The sequence below is a fragment of the Prunus persica genome, chromosome G5 (assembly GCF_000346465.2).
Source record: "Prunus persica cultivar Lovell chromosome G5, Prunus_persica_NCBIv2, whole genome shotgun sequence".
In the NCBI taxonomy this organism is placed as follows: Eukaryota; Viridiplantae; Streptophyta; class Magnoliopsida; order Rosales; family Rosaceae; genus Prunus; species Prunus persica.
Window position 1 is genome coordinate 12,650,771 of NC_034013.1, and position 19,534 is coordinate 12,670,304.

Below are 19,534 nucleotides of genomic sequence, written 5' to 3' on the forward strand. Positions count from 1 at the left end.
AACCAAAAGAGACAACTTCTCTTATTGTCCTTTGTGTGCTGTAACCTTCCCAAGGTCAATAACCCAAGACAAAGGGAAAGAGAAATCATCTTGCCTTTCACGTGGTAACCCACCCCTTGAACTCCTTTTTTTTTTTTTGATTTTTTCTTTTGTCTGTTTCCATGTTTCTGACCTCTTGTCTTCTCTTTTGTATGTAGAGGCTGTGCTGCCAGCTTGAAGGCTTTGGAGTTTGGTGGAGGAAACCATCTGTCATTTTGCTTCAGAAACCCAAGAAAGAACTTGTGGTACTTGCTTTGCCAGCTCCTCTTTTTTTGTTTGCTATTGCTGTACTTTTACCACTGCTCATATCCATTTCTTTTACTCAATTTCCAGTCATAATAAACCAAAGAAACATTCAAGAGGGGGAGGAGGGGCTGTGCGATACAGCCCCCCTTTTTTTTATTCCATCACCTTTTTTATGTCCCTTGTTTTGTCTCTTTGCAAACAAAACACAAGAACAAAGTCAGCCACCATTTTTTACTCCATTATTTCTTCTTCCTTACTCCTTTTTTTTCGATCAAAGCAAACCAACAGAGGGAGGGAGGGCTGTGCGTCACAGCCCCCCCTTTATTTTATTTTTCAACTCCTCTTTGCAGCAAAACACAAGAAGCAAACCCACCATTTTCTTTTGCTCCATTACCTCTCCCTCCGCTGGCTCTCTTCTCCTTCTCTTTTTGTCTTTTTTTCTTCTTTGTTGACTTGCTGGCGGCAGCTGCCCATAGGGAGGCAATTCAATTGCCGTGCGCCCCTTTTGGTTTCGGATGCTTCATACAAGCCTTCTCTCTTTTGATTTTGATCCCATGGTGGGTTCATCTCTACATCCATGATTTGAGGGATTCTTTGCTCCTGGAAGAGCTTATTTGGTGGTGCATGATGGAATAGAATCTGCCATAAAACATGATGATTGAAATCATCATGTAAGGCAAACTTGAAAACACTGCTGGAGTTCTTTGAGCGGAGCCAAGCCTCGGAGAGATTCTTCCTTGGTCATGATGATTTCAATCATCATAGCCAAGAATTTATGTGGACCTTTTTATGATGATAGAAATCATCATGGTCAGGAACCCTTGAGTTGAATGGAACCTGAAATCTTGAGCAAAAAATCAGAAAATGGTGCCATGGAACTAATCTTTTTACCTTGAAATGGCTCTTTCCTTTCTCAAGGCTGCTTGCTAATTTTTCTTCTTGCTATGACTGTTCTCCTTTCTGCTCTTTTTCTGTGCTCCTGCTGTTCTCCTCCCTGCGTTTTTTTTCCTTTTCTTTTTCCCCTCGTGTCATGCCCCTTATAGAGGCTATCTTATGATGAGTTTGAATTCCAGCTGATGACCACTTCTCAACTGAGATACTTATCTCTTGGTGTTTCGAAACCACTGCAATACATCTATTTTATTTTTTAAATGTTTTTCTTGATAAGATTGCAGGGACAAAACAAATTCAATTCTAAACCAAGTCAAACTCTTGGCTAATTGTTTTTTTTGTGAAAATTTTCCGTTCAACAGATAGTACTTCCATTCATAATTCATAACAAAACCAATAATACAAGTTACAATTGTCCACGACGAGTTTTCATATTCTGAAAACGTTGCATTATAATTTCGTTATCAATACAAGCAAAAACATCTCTCTCAATGTAAACAATCAAGCTATCATTCAACCATTGATCTCCCATTCTGTTGCGAAGTGGATTTTTAATAATATTCATAGCGAAAAATGCCCTCTCCACTGATGCAGTTGCAACCGGTAAAACCAAAGCCAACGTAAGAAGCAAATACACAAAAGGAAATATTTCATGCATTCCTTTCTCCACCATTTTTTCCGCAAGACTACTTATCCCTTCCAATTGAGAAAAATCACTACTCGAACGCATATGATGAACATAAACACCAAGTTGATCTTCAAGCATCAATAAGTCTCTATCCGAAAAATCATAAGGATAAAATTGAGCAAGACGAACTAGCTTTCGTTTGTCAAAAGCCACAAAGTTATTTTTTGGACTCAAGCATGCCAAACAAGTAAGTAACTCAGTACTTACCTCGTTGAAGCGATCATTTAACTCCGCAAGTTGCCCATCAATTACATGAATAAAGATCTCCACACGATAACGATGATAATTTGTCTTCATTTGGAGCATTACGCCGTGATCTCCCTGGAATTACATATTCCTCATCCATGGTAGGAACTATAATATCATGTTTGTAACAAAACGAGGATGCTTGCTCAACCAATTCTTCAAACTCATTATCCCTCATCAACTGCAGGTTTTCCTTGCATGTTTTCACTAAATTCATTGCACTCACAATGTCTTGATCTTTCTTTTGCCATGCTAGAGACAAAGTGTTTGTTATTCCCAATATAGCTTTCATTACAAATAAGTGAAACACAAACTCAAAAGATTGTATTTCTCTCCATAACTTATAGGCTTCACCCGAACTATCATTAGGATTATCATCAACAATCATTTGAAGCACATTCACCACAGATGGAAACATAGAAATGATACTAATCAACGTACCATAATGTGAGTTCCATCGTGTATCGCCGGCACGTATGAGAGTCCTTTCTTGATTTAAGCCCCGCCCCGTTATAAGACAATCATCTTCAAAAGCTCTTACAAGCTCTTCTTGGTATTGTGCTCTAAGTGCATCGCGACGCTTACAAGATGCTCCAACAACATTAACCAAACTATTAGCCGTTGTGAAAAAAGAGTTGACATCAATGTTTTTCTTTGCTACCGCAACAAGAGCTAGTTGAAGTTGATGAGCAAAGCAATGAACATAAAATGCACAAGGTTGTTCTCTCAAAATCTTTGTCTTAAGGCCATTGAACTCACCTCTCATATTGCTAGCTCCATCATAACCTTGTCCTCGTAGCTTGGAAAAGCTCAAATTCGCGGAAGAAAAGAATTCATCAATTGCTTCCTTTAGTGCACTTGAAGTAGTGTCGGTTACATGTTGAACCCCCACAAACCTTTCAATTATTTGTCCTTTGTCATTCACATAACGCAACACCATCGCCATTTGCTCCTTTATTGAAACATCACGTGCTTCATCCACCATTATTGAAAAATATCTATCTTTTACATCACTCAAGATAAGATCAATGGTTTCTTTGGCACAAGAATTGACAAGATCTTTTTGAATTGAAGGAGCTATTAACTTTAAATTTCCCGGAGCATTTTCCAACACAACGGCCTTAACTTTTTCATCATGATCCGCAAGAAATTGCAAGAGCTCTAAATAATTCCCTTTATTACTTGATTGTGCACTTTCATCATGACCACGAAAAGAAAGCCCTTGCCGCAACAAATACCTAGTGCACTTAAGTGATGCATTCAAGCAAGTGCGATAAGCCGTGCGAGCTTGGCTTGTTTGCTTGATCACAATTGTTTCAATGTGTGTAGTTTGATGCATCAAATTGTAAGCAACTTCTCTAGCTTGGTTGTGAACACTACCAACCGGTCCAATATGAAGGTTAAATCTTTCTTTCGCCTTCTTCCAATTATTGAAGCCTACCCCAGTGAATGCATCACCACCCACTTGATCAAAATTAGATTTGAAGAGATAACAATGAAGACAAAACGCAGCATCTTTAGCAATACTATATTCCAACCAATCATGATCATCAAACCAATGAGCAATGAAGCGTCTATTAATTCCTGATTGATTAGTTTGTGGGAATTTATAACTTCTAGGTTGACAAGGTCCCTTTTGTAGATATGCTCTTCGGATCTCATCCCGAATATTAGGACTATAATCCGCCATTCGAGTTCTTAGTCCAGGGTCTGCTTGAAGATTAGCTAAGATCTCATCTACTTCAATTGGTCTTGCATTTGAACTACCCGGATTAGACAGAGAAGAACTATCCGTAGATAATTTTCTTTTAAAGAATCGTTCCATAAATCTACAAATCAATTAATTCAATCAATCATTAATTTTTATCCAAATTATCATATGAATATGAAAATTTCAATAACCCACTCTCAATATTCAATATACTCCCTAAACCCATATAAATCAATGTTTAATATACCAAATTATCATATCAAATAGCAATCAATATTTAATATACCCAATCAATTCATATTATCAATCAAACATAAACTCAATCAATCTACATTAATATGATTATCACTATGATTCATATCCATAAATTTAATTACATAAAAAAAAATATCAACATGAATCATATCCATAAATTTCAAGCATAAACTCAATCAATCAATATGATTTATATCCATAAATTTCATTACATAAAAAAAAAATCAATATCAACAATATAATTTTTATCACTATAATTATTAATTTCAGATTTTCCATGCTTACTTACTTGTAGTTTAAAAAATGGGCGGCGGACGGCGGTAGAAGGTGGTGGTGATCGGCACTGGGCCACCGGTGAAGAGTTGATGGAGGTTGTCCAAGGTTGGGAGGTTGGGAGGTTAGGGTTTGAGAGGATGGGAAGAGAGGGGCTGCTGTGGAATTGGGAATGAAGGAGAAAATGAATCTGTGCAGTGCTGTGCGTGTGTGTTGTTCTGTTTTTTTTTTTTTTTTTTTTTGTTTTTTTTAAACCTGGCCCAAAACGACGTCGTTTTGAGGCCAGGTCAATTAAAAAAAATTTTGACTGAGCCTTGACCAAACGACGTCGTTTGGCAAGGCAGTTTTTAAAAAAAATTACGCGCAGCGTTGCTGCGCAGCTACAAAGGGGATTTCGTTGGGGCATTTCGTCGAGCACATTGTGTGCATACAAGGGGGCTTCCAGCCTGGGTCCAAGGGGGCTTCCATGGACTCCGTTGCCAATTTTCCAGACTTCCAAGAGGTCGTCTGACCCCTCTTGTCCCAACATGGATCCGCCCCTGGTGCCGGGTGTTTTAACTAATAGGATTAATAAACCAAAATCAAGACATGTCAATTGTATCTTTAACCCCAATTCTTTTCTGCCAGGCGCCTGGGAAAAAACGTAAAAAAGAATTTATTCTTTCATTTCTTTTTGCATATTTTCATTTGGCCCGGGGCTTTCCGAAGTTATCATACATTTTCTAACAATGATAACACAACAAATCTATCTACAAACTTATAAAATCATGCTTAAAGGGGAAATAATGAAAAAACATAACAAATTGCTGCCATGCAAATGCCACTTAGCCACCATCATATGCAAATGCCACTTTTATTTTCCATTTTTTGTTGTTGTTACTCTTACACTTGAGGTTCTATATTCTATGTCCTCCTCGTCCAATATTATTTGTATAAAATGTTTGTATAAAAAAATATATGCAATGTTATAATTTATAAGCACATCAATACGAACATTAATTCAAACTTTATGGCCAACGAGCCTGCAATGGCATGTTTCTTCGACTGCTCACAACAAAATCAAAATGGCCTGCTCTGTTAGAAAACTACCACGGAGAGCTCAAGGCCAAGCCTCAAGCCAGTGGCCATTGCAATGTCCTTTTCTTTGCCTTGTTTCTTGAAAATTTGTCAGAAGAAAATACCAAAAATGCAGAAGTAAAAATTCTGCAATTTTAGTATTAGTATTGCGTGACTCATAACTGGAAAGCAACTTTGTGTTGTTATCTATCACTTAAATAAAATATGAAGACGGAGAGAAACTTGAATGTATTTGCTTCTGCAGGGTGAATTGAATTTCTTTTATTATTGGATGTCTAGGGGGTTTCAAATCTCTGCCTACATTGATGAAGATGAAATAGCTCAACCAACTGAGCTATAACCCATTAGTGGTGAATTGAAAATTTGTATAATGGTTGATTATTCAATATTGGTTACAAGACCCATCCACAAAGCATGTGCACAAATAAATTTTCAAACAAGGCCCTTTTTTTTTAAAGACATCATTTATTAAGATGGACGATAGCATACTAAACTTGCATATACTACACAGATGCTAGGACTCGAACCAAATCACTATACTAGTGGGTTCTTTGCTAAACAAGGTCATTATTGATTAAACTTCTATGGAGTCAAATACAGGCTTTTTAATCTCATATTGGGCCTGGCACTGCGAATAATACAGATTATTTTTGCAAATATTATGAACTTGCTTGGGCCAAGGCCCTGTAGATGCAAAATATAAAGTAGATTCTGAGATTCTTATCTGTCAATGTCTAAAGATTACAGTCTACAGGCGTGGCATTTGCCTAGCCTCAAATCCACCCCACCATGACTTAAAGCTTATTCAATATCAACCTCACAGGCTCTCCAGAACCTCAGAAAACTGGGACCGGCCATTCAGTTCTCAGTCTACATGTCCTCACTGAATCTACAAAGTTTGATAATAATAAACCAATTAAAATAGATAATGGTGAACTGGGATTTTCTCATAATTTCATAATTTAGAGGAACCAATGAATAGTAACGGAATAGATAGAGGCAGTAATTTCTTCCAAGAAAGGCATGTGTGGTCATAATTATTTCTAAGCAAACAAAGCAAAACTCAACCAATCATATACCATTTAGCTAGCATTTGGTAAGTTGTTCAGGTATGTTGTATGAACAAAACCCCATTAAACTCTGTGTCATGCATTTTGAGTTGTTGCATTTGTATTTCTCAGCTCTCCACATTCATACTAAAGAAGACACCCAGCTGAGCATTTAAATCCCTTCTTCTTCTTTGTTTTCTTTGCACCAGAATTATAGTGATTGATTTCATGGTGGTTCTAAGCCTTCAACCTGTCCAATTTTCTACCCCTAAACACATGTTATTATGTAGACCTGGCAGTACTGGTTATCCCATCCGATGTGGGATTGCAGAGCCATCAGGAGAGCCAGCTCCCATGGGACAAAAGACCAAGTACAATGATGGGTTTTTTGAGAAGGGATTTATGACACTGTTTGCTCGCAAAATGAAGAAGTTTGCAGCTCCAGTGAAGGCCAGGACTGAGACTAAGGAGAAGGCATGGTGGGAATATGACTATGAGAGCTTTGTGGATGTCTCTAAGAGAGTGATGCAGGGGAGGTCTAGAGTTCAGCAGCAGCAAGTAGTTCGAGAGGTGCTCTTGTCTATGCTGCCTCCAGGTGCGCCTGCTCAGGTGGATAATAATAGACCATTAATTCTCACTTCTCTAATGTTTGGTCTTAGTGGTTAATTTGTTGGCAATTGGGTATAATTTTGCAGCACATGAAGGGATGGGGGTTTGGTTTGTTCTGTTGTATGGATGAATTGAATAGTTATTTGACTTGTTATCTTTGCAGTTTAGGAAATTGTTTCCACCAACAAAATGGGCAGCTGAATTCAATGCTGCATTAACAGTGCCTTTCTTCCACTGGTTGGTTGGGCCTTCTGAGGTAATTATACTTTTACTCCTCTTAGCTATGGCTAGATAGAGTCTATACTGTATAGCATGAGTGGTGCTTTGTCACAAAATCAGAAATTGCTCATCTTTTCAACCTTTTAAAAGATTAATTTGGTTTTGGTCAATGTCAAATATCTGAAATTATTTGGTTTTTCTGTTGTGCAAGCTAAATATGATGTTTCATTTGTAGCTTCCTTTTGGACTTACTTGTTGTGATACACTAATTTATGGGCATCCACCAGGTTGTAGAAGTTGAGATAAATGGGGTGAAGCAAAGAAGTGGAGTCCATATAAAGAAATGCAGGTGGGATCCATATTTCATGATGTCCAAATTGAATATAAATTTGTCAAGTTAACATACATAAAGAAATTTCCTTTTGAGGAGCTGCAAAGATAAAACTACATGAAGTAGGGTTCTTAAATGGAAACAATTTTGATAGATGACATGACTGAAAACACAGCCAATCACTAATTTTCTAACTTTGGCATTCTTCCTGATCTAGGTACCTGGAGAACAGTGGGTGTGTTGGAATGTGTGTGAATATGTGCAAGTTTCCTACTCAAGATTTCTTCACCAATGAATTTGGGCTTCCCTTAACCATGATTCCAAGTATGTTTCATTATCTTGGTTTAATTATGCACAAAAATCAGACTTTAAGGCTGGAATTCTTATATAAGTTTGACCAAACACATTCCAAGTAGAAAACAGAGCTTTCTGAATTGGATTTCCTTGTGCAGTAATTATATTAATAAACTTGTACTTCTTGTCTTATCCCCATTCTTTCTATGCTCAGATTTTGAAGATATGAGTTGTGAAATGGTGTATGGCCAAGTTCCACCACCATTTGAAGAGGATCCAGTGTCCAAACAACCATGTTTTACTGATATATGTAAGTTTGTAGAGCTTGTATATTATGTGATCAATGGAGATATATATTCCTGATTTCTAGCTATGCGTTTATCTGCAGGTTCCATTGCAACTCCCAGCTCCAGTGTCTGTCCAAAATTACAAGCTTGAAAGATACTCCTCCGTTATTCATAGTTCAAGTACAGATTTCAAGTTCATATGTCCCATCCATCTTACAGTTCAACTGCAGTACATATCTTTTATGCGTGTTGAACATGGCGAAAGTGGAAGTTACCATATGCCTATTAGGCTGAAAATTTATATCTCATGACAGAAGAGAGAATTTGTTTGTAAAATTAAAGACAATATATCACTCTTTATAAGCCCTAGGTCATATCTCATTTTGGAGAACCTAGGAACCAACAATGTGTCTAATAGACTGAATTTGAGTTTTGGTTCGCTTTTTATGGTGTATGGAAGAGAGATTATCTTCTCCGCTCCCTGAGGTTTTATCAAGTGGTCCTGTGAATTGAGAAACCTTCAATAAAGTCACATGTTTGACAACAAGTTCATTCATTTTGCATATACTTGTGAGGCCAGCATACCTCCTCCAAAGAGTAGGAAATCAAGCTAATTGGTAAAATAAGCAAAACAGATAAGATGACCTGCCCCGCGCTTGATATAAAGTTTCTGATGCAAAAATTTGGCAAGGATGAGCTGAGTTTGTAGCTCAACTGCAAGAAATATGCAAGCACTTGATGCTGCTGAAATTCAGCCTGCCTTTCAGGCTTTCACCATTGGGCACATGAAAAAAGGGATTAAGTTTTAGCTCTTGCAATTGGCAAAATCTGTCATTGCCATATTGATGTTCCTTTCATTCCTTAGAAAATGTTGGGGAAATCTGAGAGTCCAAGAAAACAAGTAACCTCAAACCCCTTAATTTGTGCTCTATGATGCAATCATCAAATCATTTGGTGCTTTTCCAACCCAAAAATAAAATAAAATTTAAAACTCTTGACCAAAAATGTAAGACTCTAGGACGTCACTGTAAGTCCCAATCACATGAGATAGGTGGAATTTATGGCTACAGCATTAGGGCCTTTAACTAATAAAACCGCTCATGCAAGTTGGAAAAAACCCACCACCTCTTTTTTCTTTTTGCCTTCCTTCTTCTTCTTCTTCTTCCTCATTTTAAATCCTTCGAACTTTTTTTTAGCTTTGGCGGCCCATGTGATTTGCTTTATCCATCCATTCTAACAATCCGTGACTTTGCTGCTACAGACAAATCACATTTTCTTCTACAACCTCCATCACACGCCTTAAATTGTGGCATCCAAAGTCCAACCATGCCTCTAATTTAAACCCAATTTGGCTTCACGTAAATTTCGCTTTTTGTTCAAGACTTTTGGCATGATTTAACAGTACTAAGCGCTTCTCTGTGTGCTGATTGCAAAACTCATGAAGAATAGAAACAGAAGTTTTTTTTTAATAAAGTTTTTTTGGAACCATGTGAAGATTATGCTCTGTTTTGCGTCTTTTTGTCTCTGTTTGGTGACTTTTCAGTTGTCATAATATCCAATAGCAAAGGATAAAGTTTGTAACTTTGTATCATTCTGTGTTTTATCTTCACAACCCTAATGTCCCATTTTGGCGCATTTGATCCCGTGACAAGCATGACACCTCTCTCTCTCTCTCTCTCTCTCTCTCTCTCTCTCTCTCTCTCCCAACGACCAACCGAACAAACCAACTTCCTTCTTCTTTCTCACTGCCTATAAATTGAAGTCTTTTGCCTCAACACATTTCAAACCCACCACCCTATCTTAATTAGGTCTCTGCTGCTATAGCACTGAAGAGGCTTAGGATTGAGGAAGAAATTGGTTGTAAAATGGCTTATGCTGCCACATTTTCTTTAGTGACACAAGTTCTAGGCTTAACACTTTGTTTGCTCAGTTTATGCTGCTCTGCCTTCACTCCTCAAGACTACTCAGATGCTCTTGAGAAGTCCATCCTCTTCTTTGAGGGCCAGAGATCCGGGAAATTGCCGGCGAACCAGCGTGCCACTTGGAGGGCAAATTCTGGCTTGTCTGATGGCTCCTCATACCATGTACTAATTAACTTAATTTTTTTCAACTACTGTATATTTTGTCATTTTGCAAAATAAAATGATACTAAGGTCTAAGATGTTACTTGGGTGTGACTTGAATTTTTCAGGTGGACCTAGTAGGGGGCTACTATGATGCTGGAGATAATGTCAAGTTTGGCCTGCCAATGGCCTTCACAACCACATTACTTGCATGGAGTGTCATTGAGTTTGGTGACTCAATGCATAACCAGATTGAGAATGCCAAGGATGCCATACGTTGGAGCACAGATTATCTTCTAAAAGCAGCCACTTCAACCCCTGGAGCCTTATATGTCCAAGTGAGAGAAACAAAATTATAAATTGGTTACACAAAAATGAGAGCTAGAGAAGAATGACTATTATTAATGACATTTGTTTTCAAGCTGAAGAGAAGTCCTGAGAGTCACATGTTTTGGTGGTGCAGGTGGCAGATCCAAACGCGGACCACCAGTGCTGGGAGAGGCCTGAAGATATGGATACTCCGCGCAATGTGTACAAGGTGTCGACTCAAAATCCAGGATCAGATGTAGCAGCAGAGACTGCTGCTGCATTGGCTGCAGCTTCCATAGTGTTCAAAGACTCTGACCCTTCTTACTCTGGAAAATTGCTTCACACAGCCATGAAAGTAAACACCTAACACAAAAGTTAATTCATTTTTTAACAGTTTTTCCACCTTCACACCACTTCATTATTTACAAGGAAGTTAATTTTGAATTTTGATCACCATGCAGGTGTTTGATTTTGCAGACAGGTACAGAGGTTCTTACAGTGACTCTATAGGCTCAGTGGTCTGCCCTTTTTACTGCTCATACTCAGGATACCATGTAAGCCAAAGGCATAACATAATTTGCTTCTAATTTCCTTTGTTTTAATCCATTAAAGGTTCCTAATGATCCCAATTGTTCTGATTAGGATGAGCTTCTGTGGGGTGCTTCATGGATCCATAGAGCCTCTCAGAACAGTTCATACTTGGCTTACATCAAGTCCAATGGCCACATCTTGGGTGCAGATGATGATGGTTTCTCCTTTAGTTGGGATGACAAGAGACCTGGAACAAAAGTCCTTCTTTCCAAGGTTTATTTTATTCTCATAGTCACACCAGAAAAATCTTAACAGGTCAAATTACTTATAATTATTTGGATTTTGGTACAGAACTTTCTAGAGAAAAACAATGAGGAATTCCAGTTATACAAAGCACATTCAGACAACTACATATGCTCCTTACTTCCTGGAACATCTAATTTCCAGGCCCAATATACCCCTGGTAACCTACCCTTCTATCTTTTTCGCCCTGATATTGTGCTTACATCCAAAACTACATCGTTGCACATTTAATCGAAATGGTTTACAGGAGGACTTCTCTACAAAGCAAGTGAGAGCAATCTCCAGTATGTTACTTCCACAACACTCCTCCTACTCACATATGCAAAGTATCTTAGAACAAATGGAGGAGTGGCTACATGTGGCTCCTCAAAAGTCACAGCAGAAACCCTGATCTCAGAGGCAAAGAAGCAGGTTGACTACATACTTGGTAACAACCCAGCAAAGATTTCATACATGGTAGGGTTTGGGAAGAAATACCCACTACACATACACCACAGAGGCTCTTCTCTGCCATCTGTGCATGAACACCCAGAGCGCATTAGCTGCAACAATGGATTTCAATATCTGAATTCTGGATCACCCAACCCAAATGTGCTTGTTGGAGCCATTGTTGGTGGACCTGATAGCAAAGACAGCTTCTCTGATGACAGGAACAACTATCAGCAATCTGAGCCAGCCACTTACATCAATGCACCAATTGTTGGGGCTCTTGCTTTCTTCTCTGCCAACACCAACCCAAATTAGCTCCAACTTCTATTAACCTCTAAAGTTTTTATAAAAAAAAAAAAAAAAAAAAAATTAGAGGAAAGTGGATTTGGAGATAATTGAAGAGTTGTATGAGTAGTAGATTGAAAGGTGAAACTTTAGTATCGTGTTAATTAGTTGTTTAGAGGGCAAATCGGAGTCCAAATGTTGTGCCATTGGCATTTCCATGAGCTGTGGCACATAGTTTAAGGGTAGGCTGGAAAATGTTCTTAATTTACAATTGGATTGAGAGCATTCCCAAAAAATTAAATATGAAAAGACTAGTTTGCCTTGATATAGAATGACTATTTGGAAGTCCACATCCCAAGCATCATTTTTTTAAGCTCTTAAACTTACTCCCACTTTCGCTCCAATCACTAAAGGTATAAAACAATATGAAAGAAACTTAATTTTGAAGGAAAGAAACTTAATTTTGAAGAGTAGAACATCAAATCATCTTTTTAGAGTCACCAAATGAAGCGTGGGTCGATAATTTTTTATCGTCATCTATAACTTTATGATTTCTATATTATCACCCTTAAATTGAGTTTATAACCCTAATCAACCCCGACTTAAAAATAGTCTACTGATTTGGTACCCCGAATGTCATGAATTTAAAAACGCATCTAGTAACCTGTATGAATTATGGAAAATTAATTAATATTAAAAAAAAATTATAGTCATATTAAATTTCTAGAAATGAATAATTAGATTAGGGAAAGGTGTTAATGATGAAGTGAAATGAATCTAAAGTTAACATATGCATCAAGTGATCTATATAAAACATACATTCGATAAAACCAGAAGAAATCTAATCGTTCCCTTATGAATCCATCGGAAGCTGCTTATGAAAACAAATCTTCAGCTTAAAAATTTATGGAAAATAAATCGCAACGAATAAGGCAACCACGTAATTACTCAAAAATCCGCGCCCAAATTCGTAATCTCCATAAAAGGCAGAAATTAAAAATATATATTTAAAAAAAGGAAAAAGAAAGAGAGAGAAAACAGAACAAGAAACAAAATGGTCATTTCCCCATTTTTATACCCGCGAGTTGGGCAGTCGGTAGTTACAATGAAACATCCAAAATCTTCATCTTCTTCTTCTTCTTCTTCTTCTCCAACGACGAATAAATCTCAGCAATAAACTCAGAGAGAGAGAGAGAGAGAGTTGCAGCGACAGATCTGATCGTTTTGCCCCAAATTCCAGACCCCAAAACGATGTCGTTCGCTCCTCGCCCCTTCCCCATCCTCCTCCTCTCTCTCCTCACCACTTTCTTCTCTATCTGCTCCGCCGAGATCCGGTCCTCCTCTGTCCGATCCGACTGGCGACCCATCATCCCCTTCGACGAGTTCGGCTTCACCCACAAAGGCCGCCTCGAGCTCAACGTCTCCAAAATCGCCCTCTCGGATCAACCCAACCCGAATCCAGACCTCTCCAAAGTCGGGTTCTTTCTCTGTACCCGAGACTCCTGGATCCATGTCTTCCAGCAGCTCGAAGAAGGCGATGTACGGTGCGCGCTCGATTCGAACCTCGTCAAGCGCGTCTACACCTTCGACTCTCTCAAAGGCGGCCATGAATTCTCCACCGTCTTCTCCGAGACCGACGCCGATCAGTACACGCTTCTCTTCGCCAACTGCCTTCAGCAGGTCAAGGTCTCCATGGACGTCAAATCGGCCATGTACAACCTCGAAGGGAAGGAAAACCGCCGCGATTATCTCTCCGCCGGTAAAACAATTCTCCCTAGGGTTTACTTCTTCTTCTCTTTAGTCTACGCTGCTCTTGCCGGTTTGTGGATCTTCGTGCTCTATAAGAAACGACTTACCGTTTTTGGAATCCATTTCTTTATGCTCGCTGTTATAATTCTCAAAACTTTCAACTTGCTCTGTGAGGCTGAGGACAAGTCGTATATCAAGCGCACTGGTAGCGCTCATGGCTGGGATGTGTTGTTCTACATCTTCAGCTTCTTAAAGGGTGTCATGTTGTTCACTCTCATCGTTCTGATTGGAACTGGGTGGTCGTTTTTGAAACCCTTTTTGCAAGACAAGGAGAAGAAGGTTTTGATGATTGTGATTCCGCTTCAGGTCATAGCCAACATTGCCCAGGTTGTGATTGACGAGACTGGGCCTTTTGGGCATGATTGGGTTACTTGGAAGCAGGTGTTTTTGCTTGTAGATGTTGTTTGTTGCTGTGCTGTCTTGTTTCCGATTGTGTGGTCTATTAAGAACTTGCGTGAGGCTGCTAGGACTGATGGCAAAGCTGCTGTGAATTTGATGAAGTTGACTTTGTTTAGGCAGTACTACATTGTGGTTATATGCTACATTTACTTTACACGGGTTGTAGTTTATGCATTGGAGACTATCACTTCATACCGGTACCTTTGGACCAGTGTGGTTGCCGCAGAGTTGGCCACGCTTGCTTTCTACGTGTTTACCGGGTACAAGTTCAAGCCGGAGGCACACAACCCGTACTTTGTGATTGATGATGAGGAGGAAGAGGCTGCAGCCGAGCAGCTGAAGCTTGAGGATGAGTTCGAATTGTGATTTAGTGTAGAGAGGAATGAAGATTGTGCTCTGTAATCCAATTGGGAAGATGTCGAGGTAGAGTTTCAACAATTACAATGGGGTATATTTTGTGTTTTCTTTGTGTCATGTTGACCTTTTGTTATAATTGGAGTTAGTACTTAGTAGGATAATGTCACACCCTCATGAATTTTTCTGTGAATTGAAGAATATGTGTAAGTACTGAAAATAATGTTTGGATTAATTTTTTTGCATAAAGTGTGTGCTTCCATCTTCTGTTTCGAATTTTACTTTTATAAAGCCCTTTGATTCCACATTAATTTGGTTCATGGTGGAGCTATCTAAAATGATTTTTGAATTGTTTCATTCCAAGTATTGTGGTTTTCATGTGGCCGGAGGGAGTATTAGAAAACTGAGAGATGAGAAGGGTCATGATTTTTCATGTACCAAATAGGAATTAGAACAGTGGAGTGTTGTTGTTACTTTGCCATAACACCAAACTTGCTGTTTTTTAGGTTCATGTATGATATAAAATGTTCTGCTAGCCAAATGGAATATTTATGCAGGATGGATGAAGCAATGTATGTTCTGGGTTGCTCTCCATTGCTAGTAGCCTAGTAGTGCATTCTTTTTCCTTTTTTCCTTTTTTCCTTTTTCCTTTTTGGTTGAGGAGGGGTTGCTTAATTAGTTGTCTGTATGTTGGAGTGTATCTGTATAAATTATTTGAGGGATGCTTACATTTGAAGGTACAAAGCTATCAGATGGCATGCTTCATCCTGTCTTACCATTCAATTTTATGATGTCATAACATTAATCAATCCAGATTTATGTTCTAATATCTTTGAAGAGTGTTTCTGATATGCGTAATATCGAACACGAGGGTGTGGTACGATTCACCTCTATTGTCATGTTTTGCAACAATCAGATTTCACCGTCCACGACTGTCTCCATTCTAATTTCTTTAGTTGGCTAAGTTTTGATTTCTTCGGGACCCTTTAGTCCTAGAGTTGCCTTGCCATTTTATGATTATATAACTTGGGTCAAGAGTTTTGTTATGGGATTGCATTTTCGTTGTATTATGGGTTTTCTTTTATAATTATCTATAAGACCAAGTATTCTATCAATTTTGAATGCCTAGAATTCATGCCTGCCTCTTGGTCTAGGCTGACTTTGAATTTTAAAGGCTTTTGTTGAATAACCTTCTCTCTCAAATGACTAAGCGTGATGTTAATGGGTTAGCTTAGCTCCCCCAATTTTCAACCTTCAACAATGTTTCTTAAGCAACACGTTAAATCACCTTGTAGCGTTTTTCTTTGTGCAATCAATTCAGAGAAGTTGCCTCTTCGTAGACTAGGAAAAGTAGAAACTTTCAATACACGCTGATCTTGACCATTTCCATCTGAATATTTCTAGAGTCAATTCTTTTTTAGGTTCTATCTCTTCAGAAATTCTAAGTTCAAACCTCTTTATGTAATTAAGAAAAGAAAACGAGATACACAAAATCGAAAGGACAAGAAAGAATCTTGGTGATCCGCTTTTACAGTCCCTATGTTCGTTGATCGGCTTGTTTTTTCTTTACGGGTCACAAGGCCCATAACCAAGGTTGCACGATCAGCTTTATGAACCAACTTCATGTTAGTAGTTTGATGAATTAAAGTAGGAGGAAGCTCATTTCAACTTTAAAATCATGAAATTAATCAATGATGTTCCTCAAAACAAGTAACCCATTTGGTTGGTAATCGTATATAGCAATTGAATAGATCATTTGGGGTTAGCAAAGATGTTATTGTTGCTGCACCCTATAAAAAAAAATACCTTGAAGCCTAAGTCAGTAAATAGCACACAAGCCCAACTGGCCTCATTACATGGGTTTAACTCATAAGCCTTGGACCAAAAAAAAAAAAAAAAAACTCATTAGCCCAATTGGTGTATAAAGAGCTGCCCCATTGTCAAGTTGAAAAATACCTTTTGTGTCCTTGTTCCAAAATCCGGCATGGATGAGGAAGGATCCAATGATATATGAATCCAAAAGGGCCCAAATAATAAGTTATAATTGAGCAAATAATCTGATGTTTGGAATATAACACGTGATAATCCCAAAAGTAGAGCATTTGAGTGTCTCTTTGGATTTCATTGCTTCAAGGAAAAAAAAATGGAACATGGGTGTTTTTCTAACCACTATAAAGCAAATTCTTCCGTAATCCAAACTTCACTAGGATTCTTTCTCAGTACATGTGTAAGCACATGTCTGTTCTTCAGCATTTGATGGTCATGTTATATAGTGAAAGTCTCAACATGCCAACAAACACCTGAGACAAAGCTACAAACACGTGTAAATAGTTGTCAACCGTTGCACCTTAAACCTTAGATGATCGTCCGTAGCATTATTCTTTTTTGTTTAAAACTTTGAGCCAAGTTGGGTAATTTTTGTGTCAATATTCCATCTTGTCATCTAAATAATATTGTTGGAATCAATCAAATAATTTGGTTAGTCTTATAAACCATTGGAGGGGAGGGGGCCATGGATTGAGGAAACAAGGAACACAAAGGGAGACAACCATGTGGAGCTTGTAGAATGAGTAGACGAAGCTATTCATGCAATAATAAAACCCCCATGTTAGCCTACAATGTCCTTTCTCCGTTAGTCTGATATACAAGTTGATTGAAGACCAAAGTTCATTTCGTGAATTTTGCCCTGTGGAAAGAATCCCATCGAAGGGATGAAATAACTACTGCTACTGAACATTACCATGTTGCTGTCATTTTAAGGTTGAACACAGCCACAGATTGGGTTTTTTTTCCCTTCTTTTTTTAACTTTTAGGTAAAGAAGAGACAGATCGGTTAGTTTACTGATGCTATGAACTTAATTGAATTGTGTTGACCAATAGGACAGCCAATGGCTGGCATTTTGGTGGCCTCATTACATTTCGCCAGTATTTTGAGTCACTTCAAGTCCAAGAGAGGTGAAATTGAACATAAACCATTAAGAAGGAGCAGAGAGAGAGAGAGAGAGAGAGAGCAGGTCACCTCACCTCCAACATGGTATTAAGTATTAATGAGTGTGATGTGCATATGATTTTATCTTCCTTTTTTCTTTGGCAATGAATCGACATCTCCAAAGCAAAGTTCTCCAAGATCAAATGGGCCTACCCCATTTGCTTTCTTGACAGAGGAAGTCCCCATTGGAAGGAAAAAGGGAAAGGTAAAAGAAAGCAGCAAAGGGATTGAGAAGGAAAAAGACTACACACAAAAGAAAAGAAAAGCCAGCACATAGCATTTACAAAAGAAGAAGAAGATATGGAGGAGATGATGATGAGGACCAGTTCTGCTACTAGTAGCCCAGAAACTAGCAGAAATGAAACCATTAATTCTATAGAGCCCATCACCACCTCCACTTGCCCAAGCTGGAAACTTTATGAAAACCCATTTTATAATTCTCATCTCCGCCATCAAAATCAACCCCAACAACAACAGCAGCAATGCCAAAGTAGCAGCAGTAACAAGCAACAAGTTCATCATTGCCTGCACCTCCCTATCTCTGCTCGCAAGCTTGCTGCCACTTTCTGGGATCTAACCTTCTTCAAGCCAGTCATGGAGTCTGAGATGGATTACACACGAGCCCAGATCATAGAATTGAAAGCTGAGCTCGAATATGAACGCAAGGCACGTAAGAAGTTGGAGTCTTCAAACAAGAGGCTGGCCAAAGAGTTGGGTGAGGAGAGAAGGGGAAGAGAAGCGATTGAGAGGGTGTGTGAAGAGCTTGCCAGAGAGATTTCATTTGGGAAATCAGAGATTAGTAGGATGAAGAAAGAGATAGAGGAGGAGAGAAAGATGCTTAGAATGGCTGAGGTGCTGAGAGAAGAGAGAGTTCAGATGAAGCTCGCCGAGGCGAGGATTCTATTTGAAGAGAAGCTGTTAGAGTTGGAGGGTTGTAAACAAATGCAGAGCACTGAGAATTCACATTTCAAGATCAAAGACAAGAGTGAGGATGTTAATGCTGCAAGTTTTTCAGGAAAGTCAGCTAGCAATGATAAAAACATTGGTGTTGATTGTTCAAGAGACTCAATGAGTTTGGTGGTTTTGGGTGAAAAGTCTTCTGCTTTTTCAGGTGATCATAATAATGACTATGTTTCCAGTGTGTCTGCTACAACTTCAAGGTCAGTGCTTTTGGGTGAGAAGGCAGCTTGCAGTGACAACAGCGGTGGTTTTTCATCAATGGCAATTCAGAAAAGAGCCTCACCAGAACCAGAAAATCCTCACATAAAGAGAGGGATCAAAGGGTTTGTTGAATTCCCAAGAGTGGTCAGAGCAATTGGATCCAAAAGCAGGCATTGGGGTACAAAGCTGGAATGTCAAAAGGCTCAGCTCAGAATTCTGCTGAAGCAAAAGAGCCCCATCAGATCCAATAGTTTCATTATTAGTTGAAGATCATGTAGTTCCTAGGATCTGTTCAAATTCTCTGTGTTTCTTAATTATTTTGTTCTTTCTTAATCTATAGTATTTTCTATATCCATTGCTGATGTGGATTGTTGAAAGAGTGGTATGATTTTGTGCTCATGTGGATTTTAGTGTATGAAACCAGAAAAAAAGTATTGATTTGGATCTGATCAAGGGCTAAAAATTGTACAGACTTTATTCTAAATCTGTGAACTTTAGACTTCTGGAAAACACATGCACATGCTTCATTTTTAGTCCACTTGAGTTGAGTATGCATTCGTTTGAGTTCTACAGACATCTACACAACACACGCACTGCTGCACATGCTTCACTTTTATCCCACTTGAGAGTGCATTTTTAGTCATGATAATACATAGTTAATTAAAGTTAAACAGATATATGCAGATG

General features: G+C 38.6%; 5 protein-coding genes across 8 annotated transcripts; 4 read left to right on the plus strand and 1 right to left on the minus strand.

Annotated features, from left to right (window-relative positions):
* Positions 711-4,635, minus strand: LOC109949101 (zinc finger MYM-type protein 1-like). 3 transcript variants are annotated; one of them, XM_020563451.1, is made up of 2 exons: positions 4,366-4,635; positions 711-3,939 (listed from the first exon to the last, which is right to left on the minus strand). In XM_020563451.1, the coding sequence occupies exon 2, from the start codon at positions 3,933-3,935 to the stop codon at positions 2,109-2,111; it is 1,827 nt and encodes a 608-aa protein (XP_020419040.1). In that variant the 5' UTR covers positions 3,936-3,939; positions 4,366-4,635; the 3' UTR covers positions 711-2,108. The 3 variants fall into 3 exon arrangements, with proteins under 3 accessions (XP_020419040.1, XP_020419042.1, XP_020419041.1); XM_020563453.1 differs by having other exon boundaries at positions 711-3,472; positions 3,878-4,635; XM_020563452.1 differs by having other exon boundaries at positions 711-1,952; positions 2,072-4,635.
* On the plus strand, positions 6,364-8,762 carry LOC18777789 (beta-carotene isomerase D27, chloroplastic). Of its 2 annotated transcripts, none has more exons than XM_020563370.1 (6): positions 6,364-7,084; positions 7,248-7,340; positions 7,591-7,652; positions 7,852-7,958; positions 8,143-8,238; positions 8,299-8,762. In XM_020563370.1, exons 1-6 carry the CDS (start codon positions 6,704-6,706, stop codon positions 8,364-8,366), a joined length of 807 nt encoding a protein of 268 aa, XP_020418959.1. In that variant the 5' UTR covers positions 6,364-6,703; the 3' UTR covers positions 8,367-8,762. The 2 variants fall into 2 exon arrangements, with proteins under 2 accessions (XP_020418959.1, XP_020418960.1); XM_020563371.1 differs by having other exon boundaries at positions 6,374-7,084; positions 8,317-8,762.
* Positions 9,972-12,485, plus strand: LOC18776363 (endoglucanase CX). Its single transcript, XM_007209873.2, has 7 exons — positions 9,972-10,299; positions 10,407-10,616; positions 10,742-10,942; positions 11,049-11,141; positions 11,230-11,391; positions 11,470-11,581; positions 11,669-12,485. The coding sequence occupies exons 1-7, from the start codon at positions 10,081-10,083 to the stop codon at positions 12,163-12,165; spliced, it is 1,494 nt and encodes a 497-aa protein (XP_007209935.1). The 5' UTR covers positions 9,972-10,080; the 3' UTR covers positions 12,166-12,485.
* On the plus strand, positions 13,165-14,969 carry LOC18776762 (protein GPR107). The gene has a single exon (XM_007209082.2). It carries the CDS (start codon positions 13,387-13,389, stop codon positions 14,707-14,709), a length of 1,323 nt encoding a protein of 440 aa, XP_007209144.1. The 5' UTR covers positions 13,165-13,386; the 3' UTR covers positions 14,710-14,969.
* On the plus strand, positions 17,648-19,294 carry LOC18776018 (protein BRANCHLESS TRICHOME). Its single transcript, XM_020563473.1, has one exon. It carries the CDS (start codon positions 17,987-17,989, stop codon positions 19,112-19,114), a length of 1,128 nt encoding a protein of 375 aa, XP_020419062.1. The 5' UTR covers positions 17,648-17,986; the 3' UTR covers positions 19,115-19,294.